This window comes from Erpetoichthys calabaricus, chromosome 9 (genome assembly GCF_900747795.2).
Source record: "Erpetoichthys calabaricus chromosome 9, fErpCal1.3, whole genome shotgun sequence".
Lineage (NCBI taxonomy): Eukaryota > Metazoa > Chordata > Cladistia > Polypteriformes > Polypteridae > Erpetoichthys > Erpetoichthys calabaricus.
In genome coordinates this window covers 8,764,384-8,782,637 of record NC_041402.2, presented here as the reverse complement: position 1 = coordinate 8,782,637, position 18,254 = coordinate 8,764,384, and the positions used below count along the sequence as shown (strand labels likewise).

The 18,254-nt window shown below is 41.0% G+C and overlaps 1 protein-coding gene and 1 long non-coding RNA gene across 2 annotated transcripts in view; one reads left to right on the top strand and one right to left on the bottom strand.

Annotated features, from left to right (window-relative positions):
• Positions 1-16,855, top strand: part of rabepk (Rab9 effector protein with kelch motifs) — a 43,198-nt gene extending 26,343 nt beyond the window's left edge. Inside the window, exons 6-8 of the mRNA XM_028809138.2 lie at positions 3,993-4,142; positions 11,541-11,690; positions 16,530-16,855. Of these exons, the coding sequence (XP_028664971.2) occupies positions 3,993-4,142; positions 11,541-11,690; positions 16,530-16,819 (590 nt within the window). The 3' untranslated portion in view covers positions 16,820-16,855. The remainder of the gene's footprint in view (positions 1-3,992; positions 4,143-11,540; positions 11,691-16,529) is intronic.
• The window catches only part of LOC127529171 (uncharacterized), a 98,353-nt gene that overhangs the window by 12,768 nt on the left and 67,331 nt on the right, over positions 1-18,254 (bottom strand). Inside the window, exon 2 of the long non-coding RNA XR_007935852.1 lies at positions 11,080-11,229. This is a non-coding gene — a long non-coding RNA (uncharacterized LOC127529171). The remainder of the gene's footprint in view (positions 1-11,079; positions 11,230-18,254) is intronic.

The following is an 18,254-nucleotide window of genomic DNA, read 5'->3' as shown; positions in this document are numbered from 1 at the left end:
AACCATGACTCTACGTAAAGCTGGCTGCCTGGAAAAACTGAGCAATTGTGGGAGTAGTGATGTGGTAAGAAAGGCGACTAAGAATCCAATGATCACTCTGACTGATCTCCTGAGAACTTGTCTGAAGATAGGAGAAACTTCCAGCAGGACAACTATCACTGCAACGCCTCCACCAATCTGGGCTTTATGACAGAATAGTCAGACAGAAGCCTCTCCTTAGTTTAAAAAAAATTTAAAAAAACAGCTCATGGAAGCCCACTTGGAGTTTGCAAAGAGGCACCTAAAAGACTGTCCGACTATAAGAAACAAGAGTTTGATGAAACCAAGATCACATCAGGAGAAACCCAGGCACCACTCATCACCTGTGCAGTACCATTCCAACAGTGAAGCATGGTAGTGGCAGCATGATGTTGTGGGGCATTTTTTTTTTAGCTGGAAGCACTGGGAGACTAGCCAGGATTGAGGGAAAGCTGAATGGAGGAAACTACAGCGATATCTGTAGAAAGCAAAGTCAACAGCAGTGTGGCTTAGGGACATTTCTGTGAATGTCCTTGAGTTGCGCTGCCAGAACCTGGACGTGAACCAAATGGAACAACTCTGGAGAGATCTGAAAATGGCTGTCTGGGATCCACTGAGAAAAAAATGTCAGAAAATACCCAGATTCAGGTGTGCAAAGCTTGTCGTGTCATAACCAGCAAAACTCCAGGCTTAACTGCTGCCAGAGGGGTGTTGTGATGTGAGATTTTGAATGTAAGCTGATAAATATTTTGTATGTGTTTATCTGTAACTTAGGCAAAGCAATGTAATATTAATGTTACATTAGTGAGAAGCATTCATATTTACAAACCTCTTTCAGGAATGGGTCTCTTTGAATTTTACGACAGAGCTGGGGGGAAGTGCCGTAAACAAGTTTGGCTAATGTATCTCTGAAGTCTCTCGGTCAACCCCCATAGGAAAGTCAGGCTGCCTAACTGGCAAACATTACCTTAACATATGGTTTGGGGGGCAGGTGTGAAGGTGTTCTATTCCCCCATTGGTCTGAAGTATGGCTGTTTGGAACTGGCTTGTATCAGAAACCTTTAAGTACCATGACACCCTATTGGCTGTAAGGGTTGGACAGAGAATCTATAAATTTGCTCACTCCCTCACTCTCTTACCAAACTACTGAATGACCATCTCACACCATGAACTGAAAAGGACAACACAATGAAGAGCACAGCTCGGCAGCCATATTGAGACAGGCATGCGGCCTGTTCTGAAGAAAGCTGACCACAAATGATGCCTTAACTAGAGACATTTTAAGTAATTAACAAGTGTGTGTGTGCCACCTGAAACTACACATCACCATTTACTCAGGTTGTATGGTTGCCAATATTCAAATGTACTTTGCATATTGTTATTATTTATGAATATTATCAATAATACATTGTTTAAATTGTAACTTAACTCCTGCTTGTCTTTTACTACACCTAATTGCCTGAGGTTATAGATGTAGAAGGGAAGGTGGGGAGAAGTTATATACTATAATACCTTATAAACAGTGGTAAGTCTGTGAGATTTGAGGCGTTCTGACAGAGGCTACATATTAATAATACAATAGGGGAAAGTAGAGTAGTATAATACTCTAGCAAGACAAAACAAGGGGCTTCAACTCTTTATTGAGTACTTGTGTCAATGTGATATTTCAGTTTTTTTATTTTTTAATAAATTAGAAAAAATTTCCAAAATCCTGTTTTTGCTTTGTCATTGTGGGGTGTTGAGTGTTGTTTGATGAGGGAAAAAATGTTGAAAAGATTTTAGCACAAGGCTGCCACATAACAAAAATGTGAAAAGGTGAAGTCTGAATGCTTTCTGAATCTACTGTATGTTGTCTCAGTATTACTTTGAAGTAAATTTTAACAATGTTGAAGCACTTCAAGATCTTTGATTCAAGCAATAAATTGGCGGGTGCACAATTGTCTCGTAGGCCTAAGATCCTGGATGGCTGACAGTTTACTAGATCTTAATCAAAATAAAATGGAAGTGCTGATAGCTGGTCCTCCTGCCAAGGCTCGAACTGGTTTTGAACTGTTTAGCTCTTTTGCAAACCCCAGGTTCAGAATCTTGGGGTTATTTTTAATAGTAACCTCTCTTTTGATAAACAGATAAATTCTATTGTCAAGAATTGCTTTTTCCAGCTTCATCTTTTAGCCAAGGTTAAGCCTTTTTTACTTTCTCGTATACAAAGTATAGGGAAAGTATTGAAATCATCCAAAAAATTTGATTTCGAGATTTTGATGAATCTCGACGTTTTAGACCTCCCTGAGTCCAAAAATACCATTTTTGGAAATGTGTGTGTGTGTGTGTGTGTGTAAACACGATAACTTTCACTTGGGTCAAACAAATTTTGCATACAACTATTAAGTACGAAATGTAGATTTCTATCAACTTTTGAGCTATTTCTGCTAACCGGAAGTGATACTTTACCTGAAATGTTTCCCCAAAAATATTCAAAATTTGGTAATTTCACATCAAATTATGTTAAAGCACCACATTCTAAGCATTTAAGACCGGTTTTCGAGATAATCGCAATTTTCTGTTTGATGTTCAAATTGTAATACATACGTATTTGAGAATGTTTTAGCTTTATGTAAACAAAATTTTGTGTACAAATATTATATTACACACATTATTAAGGTCTCTTGCAACTTTTGACCCACTTCTGCTTACTGAAAGTGGTAATTTACCTGAATTGTTTACCAGAATAAAATTATCATGGCAAATTTTTTATTCATGCAGCTGCAAACTCCGATTTATTCAACTTTACTTTTCTAATAATTGTTCAATATATTATTAACTTGATTTGATTTGTTGTTGATGGTTCTTTAATGTACATAATATAAAAAATATAATCATTGTCTTGTGATTTACTCCTCAAATATCCATTCCCATATCTGAGTATATGAGAATGTCGAGGGGAGATAACTCCTGATTTTTATCTCCTAGAGATTTTGAAAAAGTTACTCATGCTTTCATCTTTTCTCGGTTTGATTACTGCAACTCGTTTTATTCTGGGATCAGCAAATCCCTGATATGCAGGTTGCAGTTTGTCCAGAATGCTGCTGCCTGTTTTTGTGTTGGTGCAAGAAAGTTTGATTCTGTTTCTCCAATTTTAGCCTGTTTACACTGGCTGCCTGTTAGTTTCAGAATTGATTTTAAAATTTTGCTGATGGTTTTTAAATCTGTACATGGGTAAGCTCCTGCCTATTTACAGTATCTGAATTGTGTGTTTTACACCAGCCATCCAGAGAGGTTAGATCTACCAGTCAGTTGTCTGTTGTGGTCCCTCGTACTAAGTGCAAAACTAAGGGGGATAGGGCTGTTGCAGCTGCTGTGTACCTCATCTGTGAAATTCATGACCTAATTACATTAAGGAGTCCCCTTCAATTGAACTGTTTATAATGAGACTGAAGGCGCATTTCTGTTCTCTAGTTTTCCGTGACCTTCAGTGATACCAATGGTTCCTTCCTTGTAGTCATTTGTTTGTTTCAATTTACTGCTGGTTTGTATTGTGTTTGTGTTTTATTGTATTTATTTTATTTATGCTTATTGTAATATTGTTTTTTGTTTGCTGCTGCTGGAGAATGTGAATTTCCACTTGGGATTAATAAAGTATCTATCTATCTATCTATCTGTCTATCTATCTGTCTGTCTGTCTGTCTGTCTGTCTGTCTGTCTGTCTGTCTGTCTGTCGCACTGTGGCTACAGCATTACCGTCATTGACACTAAGGTTGTCCACCCTTGATTACATTCATACTGGTGTCCATTTAAAAATAAAATCAACATACTTTACATAAAATAGGAGAATACATTTTAAAACTAGGTAGTTGAAAGGAAACAACTTTCAACCATAGAAGATGCATTAGGGTCCAGAAAATTCTTTCTTTATTATATGAATGATGTGCTTTTGTAAATCTTGAAAAGTCTAACTTTTTATGTGTTTTCTTTTTTAGTCACATCAACATGGTCACAGGTGAACACTCAAGGAAAGCCCCCAAGCCCACGACATGGACATGTTGTGGTTGCCGTTGGTGCAAAACTTTTCATTCATGGGGGTCTATCTGGAGATCGATTTTACAATGACATGTACAGCATAAACACAGGTACACTTGCTCATTTTCTTAGTCTGCCGCATTTAACAGTGTTTTGATAAAAATAACTGAGTTTGGCCCTTAGGTTAGTCATTATCTTTGAGGATGCTCCCATTACTCCTGTGGCACTGGAAGCACTCTCTGGCCTGGCACAAAAGAGGCTTCCTCATCTCATTTGGTAAATGGAAGTCATGAGCAGGAGTAAGAGGAGGAGGACAAAACTTGTTGGAAAAGGTTTGGGAGATAAAAGAAAGATTTGGGACTTGTGAAGCATATATTGAAGGTATCTTGCATATAAATGTCTACGCGTGGATGTGTGTGTGTCTGTCCGGCCTGGAGGTGGACTCGGGGTAAGGATACACAAGCGATGTGAGCACGTCGGCAAAATGAAACCTCAGAAGAAAGAGTCACTCGCTTAGCCACTAATACAGAAGCGAGGCCAGCACGTCGGAAAACGAAACCTCCTAGGAGAGAGACGCCCAGAGTAGTTCCTTTCAATTACGTGACATCTTTACATTTCGTTTTTATTTCCTGACGATTTCAGTAGTTTTTAGGACCACAGGGTTTTTACAGCTCGGGTTTACACAGCTAGTTAACTAATTAAAGGCTTATTTGAACCCATGACTGGGGTTTGTGTAGTTGTGTCCAGGGGTTTGGGGTTCTGAGATGCCCCCTATTAGTCACAAATGTATTCAGGAGAAAAATCCATTAGCGGTGTAGCGGGGCTATATAATAATAGTATGTTCTATGTTTGTGCTGAGTGCATTTTGGTTAATCGTCCCGTTTACTGTCCGTTATATGTGCGTCAGTGAATGTTGTCCCTGTAAGTGAAGAGGGGAAGGATGATGGAGAGTGACTGCAGCCCTGAGACGGAAATCACCTGTTAACTCACCAGATACATCTGGGACATTTTGTATTTAAAAAAGAGGAGCGAAGGCGAGGAGAGAGAGAGAGGAGACAAATCCAAAGGAAAAGAAGACAATTTACCTGTTCATTTATCAGCTCATCACTGCCGATCATTGCTTTAGTCCACTGCTTGCTTTTTTCAACATCCGATTCTACATCACGACAGCCAGAGCCGAGTAACCCCAGGGTTCGGATTCATCCTAGCCATTGCCAGGACTTTTCACGGTGAGGTTGTTTTGTTGTCGGGAAGGAGCACAATAACATTACAGTCCGTATCAATACCGCCGGACTTTATTTTAGACTCATTTTTCACCACATTTTCAATTGCTGTTCATACCTAATCTGTGTTTGTATTTGTGTTACGTGTTTTTGTTTGTTGTTTAGGGGCAAGGGTGGGTCAATGTAAATATATTCATGTTCTTATATAGTAATTAGTCACTGGTGTTTTTGGGATATAGGTGTCTTTTGCACGCACATATATATTTATTATTGAATATTTGTCTTTTGGAGGGTTATGTCAGGAAGGGCATCCGGTGTAAAATTTTGCCAAATCAATATGCGGACAACAATGCAAATTTCCATACCGAAGAAAGAGCACCACAGATGCAGTGTTTGCTCTGAGGGTGTTGATGGAGAAATTTAGAGAAGGCCAGAAGGAGTTGCATTGCGTCTTTGTGGACCTGGAGAAAGCAAATGACAGGGTGCCTCAAGAGGAGCTATGGTATTGCATGAGGAAGTTGGGAATGGCAGAGAAGTATGTAAGAGTTGTACAGGATATGTACGAGGGAAGTGTGACAGTGGTGAGGTCTGCAGTAGGAGTGACGGATGCATTCAAGTTAGCAGGTGGGATTACATCTGGGATCGGCTCTGAGCCCTTTCTTATTTGCAATGGTGATGGACAGGTTGACAGATGAGATTAGACAGGAGTCCCTGTGGACTATGATGTTTGCTGATGACATTGTGATCAGTAGTGAGAGTACGGAGCAGGTTGAGGAGACCCTGGAGAGGTGGAGATATGCTCTAGAGAGGAGAGGAATGAAGGTCAGTATGAAGAAGACAGAATACATGTGTGTGAATGAGGGGGGGGGTCAGTGGAGTGGTGAGGATGCAGGGAGTAGAGTTGGCAAAGGTGGATGAGTTTAAATACTTGGGATCAACAGTACAGAATAATGGGGATTGTGAGGAGAGAGGAGAAAAAGAGAGTGCAGGCAGAGTGGAGTGGGTGGAGAAGAGTGTCAGGATTGATTTGTGACAGACGGGTATAAGCAAGAGTGAAAGGGAGGGTCTATAGGACGGTAGTGAGACCAGCTATGTTATATGGGCTGGAGACGGTGGCACTGACCAGAAACCAGAAAGCAGGTGGCAGAGTTAAAGATGGTAAGATTTGCATTGGGTGTGACGAGGATGGACAGGATTAGAAATGATGACATCAGAGGGTCAGCTGAAGTTGGATGGTTGGGAGACAAAAGTCAGAGAGGCGAGATTGTGTTGGTTTGGACATGTGCAGAGGAGAGATGCTGGGTATATTGGGAGAAGGATACTAAGGATAGAGCATCCAGGGAAGAGGAAAAGAGGAAGGCCTAAGAGAAGGTTTATGGATGTGGTGAGAGAGGACATGCAGGTGGGGGGGGGGGGGGGTGTGTAACAGAGCAAGATGACGATGACAGGAAGATATGGAACAAAGGGGTTGCCACAGCAGATCATCAATGGGAGCAGCCGAAAGAAAAAGAAGAAGTGCTTTGGCTCAACCCACACATGATTATTGATGAATTACCTTAGAGTGGCAAGCGTGTAGAATTGTTCATGTTTTTTTTTTTTTTTTTTTTTTTTTTTTTTTTTGCAGCATGATATTATTTTATCAACTAGATGGCAACAGAAGCCGAGATTTAGTCAGTCTTAACATTGTAAAAGCAGATTGTTTCATCTCACCTTGAGTTTGACTTGGGCATAACGGTAATCACGTAGAATTTCAAGCCTGAATCACACTCGGGGTTAACCCCAAGGTGGTTAAAGTGTTAATATCTGGCAGGCGACTGGGTTGCCTCACATCAACAAGAAAAAGAGCTTTGTTTCCCAGGTGATAAAAATAACAAATGATCATCTTGTCAGGCATTCTTCAATATTGTATAAAAGAGTCAATCTATCCTCTTTAATAAAATCCCTGTGTGTATCCAGGTGTCCGTGTGTGTGTGTCTTCTGGTGAAGTGCGCATGCGCGGCGCATGGTGCGATGCGCGATATTACTGTCAGAGAAAGTTAGAGGCGTTTTACGGAAATACAAACCAGTATTACTGTGAGAGGAAATTAAAGGTACACAATACAGTGACACATATTACAGCCACATACAAGCCAGTATTACTGTCAGAGGAGATTAAAGGCATATTACCGACGCACACAACTGTATTACCGCCAGAGAAAATTAAAGGTATATTACGAACGTACAAACCAGCGGACGTACAAGACAGTATTACTGTCACAAAAAATTAAAGACACAATACACGGCGGCAGCCCACGAAGAACGGTCAGCTCAGCAAGTAAACATCAACAAGAAAGGCTGAAAGAAAGAAAAATACGACCAACAAAAAGAATGAGGTCAAAGTCCCTTGCCATTTAATATAGACTGTTACTACTAATGTTTATGCACTACTGTTCTAGCGCCGTTATTGTAACGGGCTAAATGACTAGTTATTTATATTTAACTCTTTATTATTTAATTATTTTAACAATCTTTATATATAATATGCCACCGTGGCTGTTCATGTGTCTGTCCAGGATTTTAAATCACCTGTAGCTTGCATTTCCATTTGACCTATTGACCTGAAATTTGGTACATATGTACTACGTGACCTCGACTGTTCGCTTTCGGGGTGATGATTGTCCTCCAATGTTGTTCCTCTTTTTATTTTTTTAATCTAATTGTAGAATCAACTCCCGGCAGCGGCCAGAAGGGCGGCCGTGCGGCACATGCGTACATTGCGCCGTTCTCATCCCTCCCACCTTCACTGTCACTTCCCACTTCGTATCTTAAATCATTCTTGACGCAGATTGAAGACTTAAGTGCCAGCTTAAGTGAAGACTTAAAGAAAACGTACTAAGTAAATGCAACACAAACCCTGACTTAATCAGTTTTAAAGCGAAAAGATGCCAACGAAAGAAAAGAAGTGGGCCGCTAGGGTGGAGAAAAGAAGAGCTGCTTAGGAAGCAGCAAGCACATCAACCTGTGAGCAAACGAATGGTAAACGTACAGAGAAAGAGGATGAAAACTAGGAATGCTCAAGTCAAGTATATTCACTGCACGTTATTGTGCAGTGCGCCGTTACTGGTTATTATATAATTACACAATTATTATTAGACCTCTAATGTGTATATGTGTTGTACAATTACGATTACTGGAGTATTTTTAATCTGCATCATTTAATATTTTTGTGATCAATAGTTTATTGAATATTTCAGTATATTAAGTAAAACAATTGTACATAACATTTATAGTGGAATCTGTACCCTGACAATGACACACTAGCACCACTCCTATCCTGAGTCGGGAAGCACTGAACCTCCCGTGGACCTCCAAGATTTTAAGGACATATTTATTTTATATATATATATTTCCATTTTATTGCTCAGTGCAAGCTGATCAGTAAGGTACATTTTGCTGTATACCCCTTTGAGTGTAAATGTGACAAACTCTCAATCTCAATAGCAAAGATGATTTGTGTAATTATTAGAAAATTCAGATTGCCACATCAGCAGCACTTGGTTATTACTGTTCTGTACTTGGAAACGCGTGTACCTCTGGCCCTCAAATGAAGGTGGTTCACTTTCCTGAGGCTGGCGCTACCTCAAATTTGTAGATTCTCCAGCATGTATGGACCTATGGTCCTAAAATAAAGGTGGTTCATATAAAGCAAGCTAAACTGTTCAATTTTAGCAATGCCGCGGGATCACTCCATGCTGTGACGTGCTTGACATTATTCAAATGTCTCCTCTCTTTTTACTTTTTTGCAATACAGAGTACTTTGTCATGTTAGATAATCAATAAACACAATACTTACACATATATACTGTGTCCTGGGGGGGGGGCATAGATAGTTGAGCTTATGGGGACTGTGCTTTTATTACACGCAGACACATGCTTTTCTCCATCTTTCTTATTCTCACATTCCTTATCCTGCGCTTGATGTTTAGCAGATGCCATTGGTCTTCTTCTACCTGTTATGGTTTTTGTCATCACTTTATCAGCCCCTACAATTTTCTTGACAGTCAGCAACAACAACAACAACATTTATTTATATAGCACATTTTCATACAAAAAAGTAGCTCAAAGTGCTTTACATAATGAAGAAAATAAAAATAAAAGACAAAATAAGAAATTTAAAATAATACAACATTAGTTAACATAGAAAAAGAGTAAGGTCCGATGGCCAGGGGGGGACAGAAAAAACAAAAAAAAAACTCCAGACGGCTGGAGAAAAAAATAAAATCTGCAGAGCCACAAGACCACCCAGTCCCCTCTTTGCATTCTACCTCACATTAATGAAATAGTCCTCTTTGTATTTAGGGTTGTCATGGAAGGACTTGATGATGATGGTCATGCAGACTTCTGGCTTTTAATCCATCACTGTTGGAACATCACGGTGCTTTGAGTAGATGGTGGTGGCGCAAGCCACCATCAGAAGGACACCGGAAAAAGAAACAGAAGAGAGAGTAGCGGTTAGTACAGATTTTAGAGCCACCATGAAGCAGATGTGTAACCTTCTTGATCAGTTTCCCTAGTAGATTTGCCTTAGGTAAGATGCAAACCCTGATAACTTCACGGTGGTTGCCACTAGCCATATTTTTTGTTTCACCAATGCAGATCACGTCATAAACATTTGAATAACATCACTGTTCTAGCCTTAGATGTTAGCAAGTAAATCATATGATAGACACACACAGCCCTTAGCATTTTGTAAACAGAGGTGAACTTAATGAATTTTCAGTCTTGATGAAAATGTCGGGATTGATGGGGCTCTTTTTTTTTTTTTTTTTTTTTTTTTGGATGGGTGCCAGGCCATCTTGGGAGCACACTTGCCCATTCATTCATACTTGGTACAATTTTAAGTCGCAAATTGGCCTAATCTGCACATAACTGGGGATGTGGGAGGAAAATCCGCACAGACGTATGGAGAACATTAGGATGTAGAAACTGCATGTGGACAGTGAGTGGCCACAGAATGCAAAGCAAAGACATTGACTCGGTGGCAGCAACACTAACCACTATGTCACCAAGCTGCCACCAGGTAGATTATGTTTATATATCTGCACAAGTACCATGTGGTATTTCTCTAGAGAAACATGGCAGAGAACACTGCAACAAAGGAATAATTGATTTGAAGGAATTTATTAGCACTTTGTTGGTCATATCAGTGTCATACACAAACCTAATTGGGTTAAGGTGAATAACCCCATTAAGGCAGAAACCTGCTTTCTTAATAATAATCCGTTGTCACACACGTGCGAATGGGAGGCAGCTAATGGGCCTGAATAGTGATAATTCTATGCCAGACCAGGGGTTGGCGAGGTGCACTGATTTCTCTCTCAGTCCTCTGCAGACCATTCACGGGAAATCCCACCGGGTCCTGGCGCCCAAGTTGACGTCACTTCCATTTCCAACTTTTAAAGTCGCCATCTTTACTCCTATGAGACAGTTCTGTTTTGGACTTTGAGCTGAACACAACTCAAGCAAATTTAGCCATTTGCAGACAGGGCATATTATACGGGTGACTGCCCCAAACCTTTGATGTCTCCTGTTCATTCTTATTACACCGTGTTTACATTTGCAAGAAATCTTCTGGAGTTCTCCTTTAGCAAAACACTGCAATGTCATTAAACTGTGCAAAAAAAGTGTTAAATGTCATTGTCTGCCGTGAATTTGCAAATTGGCACAATGCCTGTGATCATTTTCTTGGGGTTTTATAAATACAATTAGTCAAATTGACACTGTCACCAATCACTCTTGACACTCTTCTCCACTCATTCCACCCTGCCTGCACTCTCTCTTTCACTTCTCTTCCACATTCCCCGTTACTCTGTACTGTTGATCCCAAGTATTTAAACTCCTCCACCTTTGCCAACTCTACTCCCTGCATCCTCACCATTCCACTGACCTCCCTCTCATTCACACACATGTATTCTGTCTTGGTGGTCCTACTGACCTTCATTCCTCTCCTCTCTAGAGCATATCTCCACCTCTCCAGGGTCTCCTCAACCTGCTCCCCACTATCGCTACAGATCACAATGTCATCAGCAAACATCACAGTCCACAGGGACTCCTGTCTAATCTCGTCTGTCAACCTGTCCATCACCATTGCAAATAATGCTCCTAAAAAATCAAAAAAGTGTATTTGAAATACTGTGCCATTGTTACAACTGCAAATCTTGACTTAACAAGTTTAATTTTTGTATAGAGTGCTTAAAAGTAAAGCATAGTTTATATTTTGTGACAAAATGTGAATCTGTTTTACAGACCATATGAAATGGGAGAAGGTGAAAGCAAAAGGAGACATCCCCATTGGCTGTGCTGCTCACAGTGCCGCCTCCCTGGGGAAGTTCATCTACGTCTTCGGTGGCCTGAGTGCAGACGGAGCCCTAAACTCCATGTACAAATTCCACACAGGTAACACCTCAGGATTTAGCCATTGTTTCGTCTTTGATAATATTAATTATTAACATTACAAGAGCAGAGCCAGGACAGGGATATGCTCCGGTCTCTGTGAACTTGCAGTGCAAAAGCAGGATTTAGGAAAAGGGCAGGTGAGGACTTTTAATAAATTTGCAACAATTCCTAAAATCCTCTTTTCGCTTTGGCATTCTGGGGGTGTTGAGTGTTGCTTGATGAGAGAAAAAATGAAGTGAGGTGATTTTAGCACAAGGCTGCCACATACAGGGGTCTGAAGATTTTTTTTTTTTTTTTTGGACCATCAGCTCATTCTTGATGGCTTAAAGTTTTTATTCCCCTAACAATTACCAACACACCGTTAATTTTATATAACTCTTACTGGACAGAAGACTCCTGAAATTAGATTTATAGTTTGGTTTGTAGTACTTAAGTGTGATGACTACCTGTTTTCAGTTATAGTAGGATGCTGTGAAGATGGGGTCCTCAATCATTACCCACCCTCAGTTACAGACTGAAGGCCCGTTTCTACTCGGGCACAGGCAGTTGCAGATGCGCTCACACACAATGGATGCGCTGTTTGTGCAGTAGAATCCCCCAGCTTTTACCGTGAAGTTTTTTCTTTGCCTTTACATATTGATATTACATATATTTCCATTTCTGCCTGCAGACATTTTCACCTTTTCTTAGTCTGAGTAATTTCTTGCCAATAATTTGTGCACATTTGGCTATTGCTGTGTGCTTTTCATGTTGGATTGTGTAGGTGCAGGCAGCAACACTTTACACAACTGTTCCTCCATCAAGTGCATGTTTCCTTGTCTATTGCATGTGCAGTTAGATACACACAGGGCTCTGTGGTTACAAAATTTGAATTGGGTATCTTGGCAGCCTGGAGCCTCCACCCTGGAGCTCCAAGTAGGTGGAGTTAATTTACTTGACAGTACTTGAGTCGGATAACCCACCCACAATCCTAATCTTAACTGTGGTGTAGAAGATTGGAGCTCTGGAGTTCTACAGCTAGACTCTTGTTAGTGCCTATTGGAGTCGACTCCACCTACTTTGGAACACCCATTGGACTCCACTCCTCCTACTTTGGACTGCCAGTTGGACTCGACTCCACCTACTTTGGACCACCCTTTGGACTTGACCCCACCTACTTTGGACTGCCTGTTGGACTTGACTCCACCCACTTTGGACTGCCTGTCGGACTCGACTCTACCTACTTTGGACCGCTCTTTGGAGTCGACTCCACCTAGTTTGGACCTCCCGTTGGAGTCGACTCCACCTACTTTGGACCGCCCATTAGGATTGACTCCATCTACTTGGAACTCTGGGGTGGAGGCTCCAGGCTACAGAGATATATACTTGCAAAGTTCTGGAGGCATGTGGTCGCCGATGAAATGATATGTGCAGAAGTACTGACGAAATTTACATTACACATACCATAGTGGGACCCTTGTGGCTATGTGGACACATTAAGTATAAACAGGCCTTGAGACAGTGGCATTGCTCTAAGAGGTGCCACAAGAGGTCATTCCTGCCTTCAGCTATTAGGCTTTATAATGCGCCAAAGGTGAGATGGCCTTTTCTCTTGTGTGCTGAAAGATAACATGTCTGCTAGACCAGTTCATGAACAACTTTATATGTGATATACTGTAAGAACTACTGACATACTGTGGATTTCAAAATTTTCTGACCCCTACACTTTGTGCCCTCTTGATTGTGTTGTTGATTTAATTTTAAATGGAATGGCCTTTTTGACCATCAATCTATATGCAATAACCCATCATGGCAAAGTGAAAACATGATTTCAGAAAGGTTTAAAATCTATTAAGCATTCAGACACTTCATTTAGTACTTTGTAGAAGCCCCTTTGGCAGCAATTCCAGCTTTGAGTTTTCCTGGGTAAGTTTCTACAAGCTTTGCACATCAGGATTTGGGCAGTTTGTCCCATTCTCCCTGGCAGATCCTCTCAAGCTCTGTTGGATTGGATGGGTCTGTGAACTGCCATCTTCAGGTCTCTCCACTCATGTTCTAAAGGGCCGTAGTGTGAAGCCATTCAAGGACACTCGGGGGCTCGTCCTCAAGTCACCACAGTGTTGTTTTAGCTGAACAGTTGAGGTCATTGTCATGCTGAAAGGTGAAGTGTCACCCCACTCTGATGTGGCATGCACTCTGGAACAGGTTTTCTTCAATATCTATCTATCTATCTATCTATCTATCTATCTATCTATCTATCTATCTATCTATCTATCTATCTATCTATCTATCATTGTATAGTGCCTTTCCTATCTATCTTAATACATAATTTGCCTGTCTACTCACTCACTCACGTCCGTCCAAAGCCGAATGCGCAGTCACCTTCTGCGCAGCTGCCCGAAAAACCTTACGAAACCGACATCCAACCCCAACATCGCGGCAGGCAGCGGATTTACGGCCGCAAAAATTCAAAGAGAAAGGCAACTTCGATTAAAGCTCTAGAGGCCTGAAAGGCGATTTCGACTACAGCTCAAGGCCTAATTACACATTCTGATTCAATTACGCATTCATTCAATACACCTATATCAGGTTTGTGGTGCTTATACGTATTACTATTCCATACTGTATTGGAACATTCATCATTCAATATTATACTATAGGCCTGGAAAATTCATCAACTAACAGTACAAGCCTGTACAGTAATGAGTAAAGCGGACTACAATCATTACAAAACAACTTCTTCGTTACTTATCATTAGTTCTTCATACACTGCTGACACAAACTCGTGCCCGTTTCATCTTACGTTGTCGAAACGGGCTCTTTGTCTAGTCTCTTATATACAGTTGTGCTTGAAAGTTTGTGAACCCTTTAGAATTTTCTATATTTCTGCATAAATATGACCTAAAACATCATCAGATTTTCATTCAAGTCCTAAAAGTAGATAAAGAGAAACCAGTTAAACAAATGAGACAAAAATATTATACTTGGTCATTTATTTATTAGGAAAATGATCGAATATTACATATTTGTGAGTGGCAAAAGTACGTGAACCTTTGCTTTCAGTATCTGGTGTGTCCCCCCTTTGCAGCAATAACTGCAACTAAACGTTTCCGGTAACTGTTGATCAGTCCTGCACACCGGCTTGGAGGAATTTGAGCCCATTCCTCCGTACAGAACAGCTTCAACTCTAGGATGTTGGTGGGTTTCCTCACATTAACTGCTCGCTTCAGATCCTTCCACAACATTTCGATCAAATTAAGGTCAGGACTTTGACTTGGCCATTCCAAAACATTAACTTTATTCTTCTTTAACCATTCTTTGGTAGAACGACTTGTGTGCTTAGGGTCGTTGTCTTGCTGCATGACCCACCTTCTCTTGAGATTCAGTTCATGGACAGATGTCCTGACATTTTCCTTTAGAATTTTCTGATATAATTCAGAATTCATTGTTCCATCAATGAAGAAAAGCTGTCCTGGCCCAGATGTAGCAAAACAGTCCCAAACCATGATACTACCACCACCATGTTTCACAGATGGGATAAGGTTCTTATGCTGGAATGTAGTGTTTTCCTTGCACCAAACAACGCTTTTCATTTAAACCAAAAAGTTCTATTTTGGTCTCATCCGTCCACAAAACATTCTTCCAATAGCCTTCTGGTATGTCCACGTGATCTTTAGCAAACTGCAGACGAGCAGCCATGTTTTTTTTGAAGAGCAGTGGCTTTCTCCTTGCAACCCTGCCATACACACCATTGTTGTTCAGTGTTCTCCTGATGGTGGACTCATGAACATGAACATTAGTTCATTATGTGAGAGAGGCCTTCAGTTGCTTAGAAGTTACCCTGGGGTCCTATGTGACCTCACCGACTATTACAAGCCTTGCTCTTGGAGTGATCTTTGTTGGTCGACCACTCCTGGGGAGGGTAACAATGGTCTTGAATTTCCTCCATTTGTACACAATCTGTCTGACTGTGGATTGGTGGAGTCCAAACTCTTTAGAGATGGTTTTGTAACCTTTTCCAGCCTGATGAGCATCAACAACTCTTTTTCTGAGGTCCTCAGAAATCTCCTTTGTTCGTGCCATGATACACTTCCACAGACATGTGTTGTGAAGAGCAGACTTTGATAGATCCTGTTCTTTAAATAACACAGGGTGCCCACTCACACCTGATTGTCATCCCATTGATTGAAAACACCGGACTCGAATTTCACCTTCAAACTAACTGCTAATCCTAGAGGTTCACATACTTTTGCCACTCACAAATATGTAATATTCGATCATTTTCCTAATAAATAAATGACCAAGTAGAATATTTTTGTCTCATTTGTTTAACTGGTTTCTCTTTATCTACTTTTAGGACTTGAGTGAAAATCTGATGATGTTTTAGGTCATATTTATGCAGAAATATAGAAAATTTTAAAGGGTTCACAAACGTTCAAGCACAACTATAGTATCTATCATACGGTATAGTGTCTTTCATATCTATCTCTCTATTATATATTGCCTTTCACATCTATATATATATATATATATATACATTGCATTCGTAGTCTGTGTCACAATCTGATTGTACGGGTGGTTACCTACCAGGTAACGCTTGTTGTTGGTCAGCAAGTCAGCTAACATCCGTCACGGTGCCCTCAGTTGTGAGAAGCAGATCATAGAATGGTTGAAATAGTTTACTGTCAAATAATGCACAGAGTACGCGACACGTGTTTCGCCCTAATTCTGGGCTCATCAGGCGTACACACTCACTGCACCCCCCTCTCAGAATTAGGGTGAAACACGTGTCGCGTACTCTTTGCATTTGCACTTTTTAGCAGAGCTTTGTATCTAATTTTGCTTCTTTCTCATGGACAGACAAACAACACTGGACATTTTTGAGATTCTCTGACAATTCTCCTTCAAAGAGACTTGACCACGCCATGTGTGTAATCCCATGGCGCCTGAGGAGCCAACCTTGTGCACTTCATTCAGAAGCCGATTTTCCTACAGAAAAACAAATGGCCAGGGCCGAGGCGGTTGATGCCAGTGCACTTGTGGACCCTCCTACACACAAACAAGAGATGGTGCACCTTTGTCTTATATTTGGTGGAATGGACACAGAAGGGAACGTTTTCAATGACTGTGCTGTGACGATACTCGACTGAGAAGACTGAACTGTACATTAAAACCATGAAGCTGAATCTGATGACTGCTGTAAAATTTGTTGGGATTGTGCCATCACTCGCAGATTTACTAGGCCCGAATCACAATTTACCAAAGGCCTGTCAATTCTGAAGCACCACCAGTAGCTTTTCCTAATTCAATTGGCAAGTCTTTTGAGAAGGCAGCTCTGGCACCAAGTCACACAAGTGATCTAGTGACAGTCACAACTGCTCAACTTCCAGAAACATACAACTCATAAGACAGCCAAGAATAAAACTGTTAATCTTGTTAAATAAAATATTCACAGACAGGGTGGCAGTGTGTAGCAGCAGAAACACAAGCCTTTCCTGCCCAATGCCAGTGGCTCTGTCAAGATGTTTTGGACCCAACACTACATTCTTATTACAAGCCTCATTGCTCAGTTCAAAGGTTTGTGCTCAGATGCATTTACCTATCCCGACAGTTCACATTCAGAAGTACAAGTGACCTGTAGAACTGTAATGTGAACGCAGCCATCAACACACTGATTGATAGATAGATACTTTATTAATCCCAATGGGAAATTCACATTATCCAGCAGCAGCATACTGATACAATAAATAATATTAAATTAAAGATTGATAATAATAATGTAGGTGAAAAACAGACAATAACTATGTATAATGTTAAATGTTAACGTTTACCCCCCCTGGGTGGAATTGAAGAGTCGCATAGTTTAGGGGAGGAACGATCTCCTTAGTCTGTCAGTGGAGCAGGACGGTGACAGCAGTCTGTCGCTGAAGCTGCTCTTCTGTCTGGAGATGATCCTGTTCAGTGGATGCAGTGGATTCTCCATAATTGATAGGAGCCTGCTGAGCACCCTTCGCTCTGCCACAGATGTTAAACTGTCCAGCTCCATGCCAACAATAGAACCTGCCTTCCTCACCAGTTTGTCCAGGCATGAGGCGTCATGTCTTCTTAATGCTGCCTCCCCAGCACACCACCGCGTAGAAGAGGGCGCTCGCCACAATCGTCTGATAGAACATCTGCAGCATCTTATTGCAGATGTTGAAGGACGCCAGCCTTCTAAGAAAGTATAACCGGCTCTGTCCTTTCTTGCACAGCACATCAGTATTGTCAGTCCAGTCTAATTTATCATCCAGCTGCACTCCCAGATATTTATCGGTCTGCACCATCTGCACACAGTCACCTTTGATGATCACAGGGTCCATGAGGGGTCTGGGCCTCCTAAAATCCACCACCAGCTCCTTGGTTTTGCTGGTGTTCAGTTGTAGGTGGTTTGAGTCGCACCATTTAACAAAGTCATTGATTAGGTCCCTATACTCCTCCTGTAGTGTCATCAGTGAACTTTTGCACGTGGCAGGACTCCGAGTTGTATTGGAAGTCCAATGTATATAGGCTGAACAGGACGGAGTCTTCTGTGTCACCCAACAACAA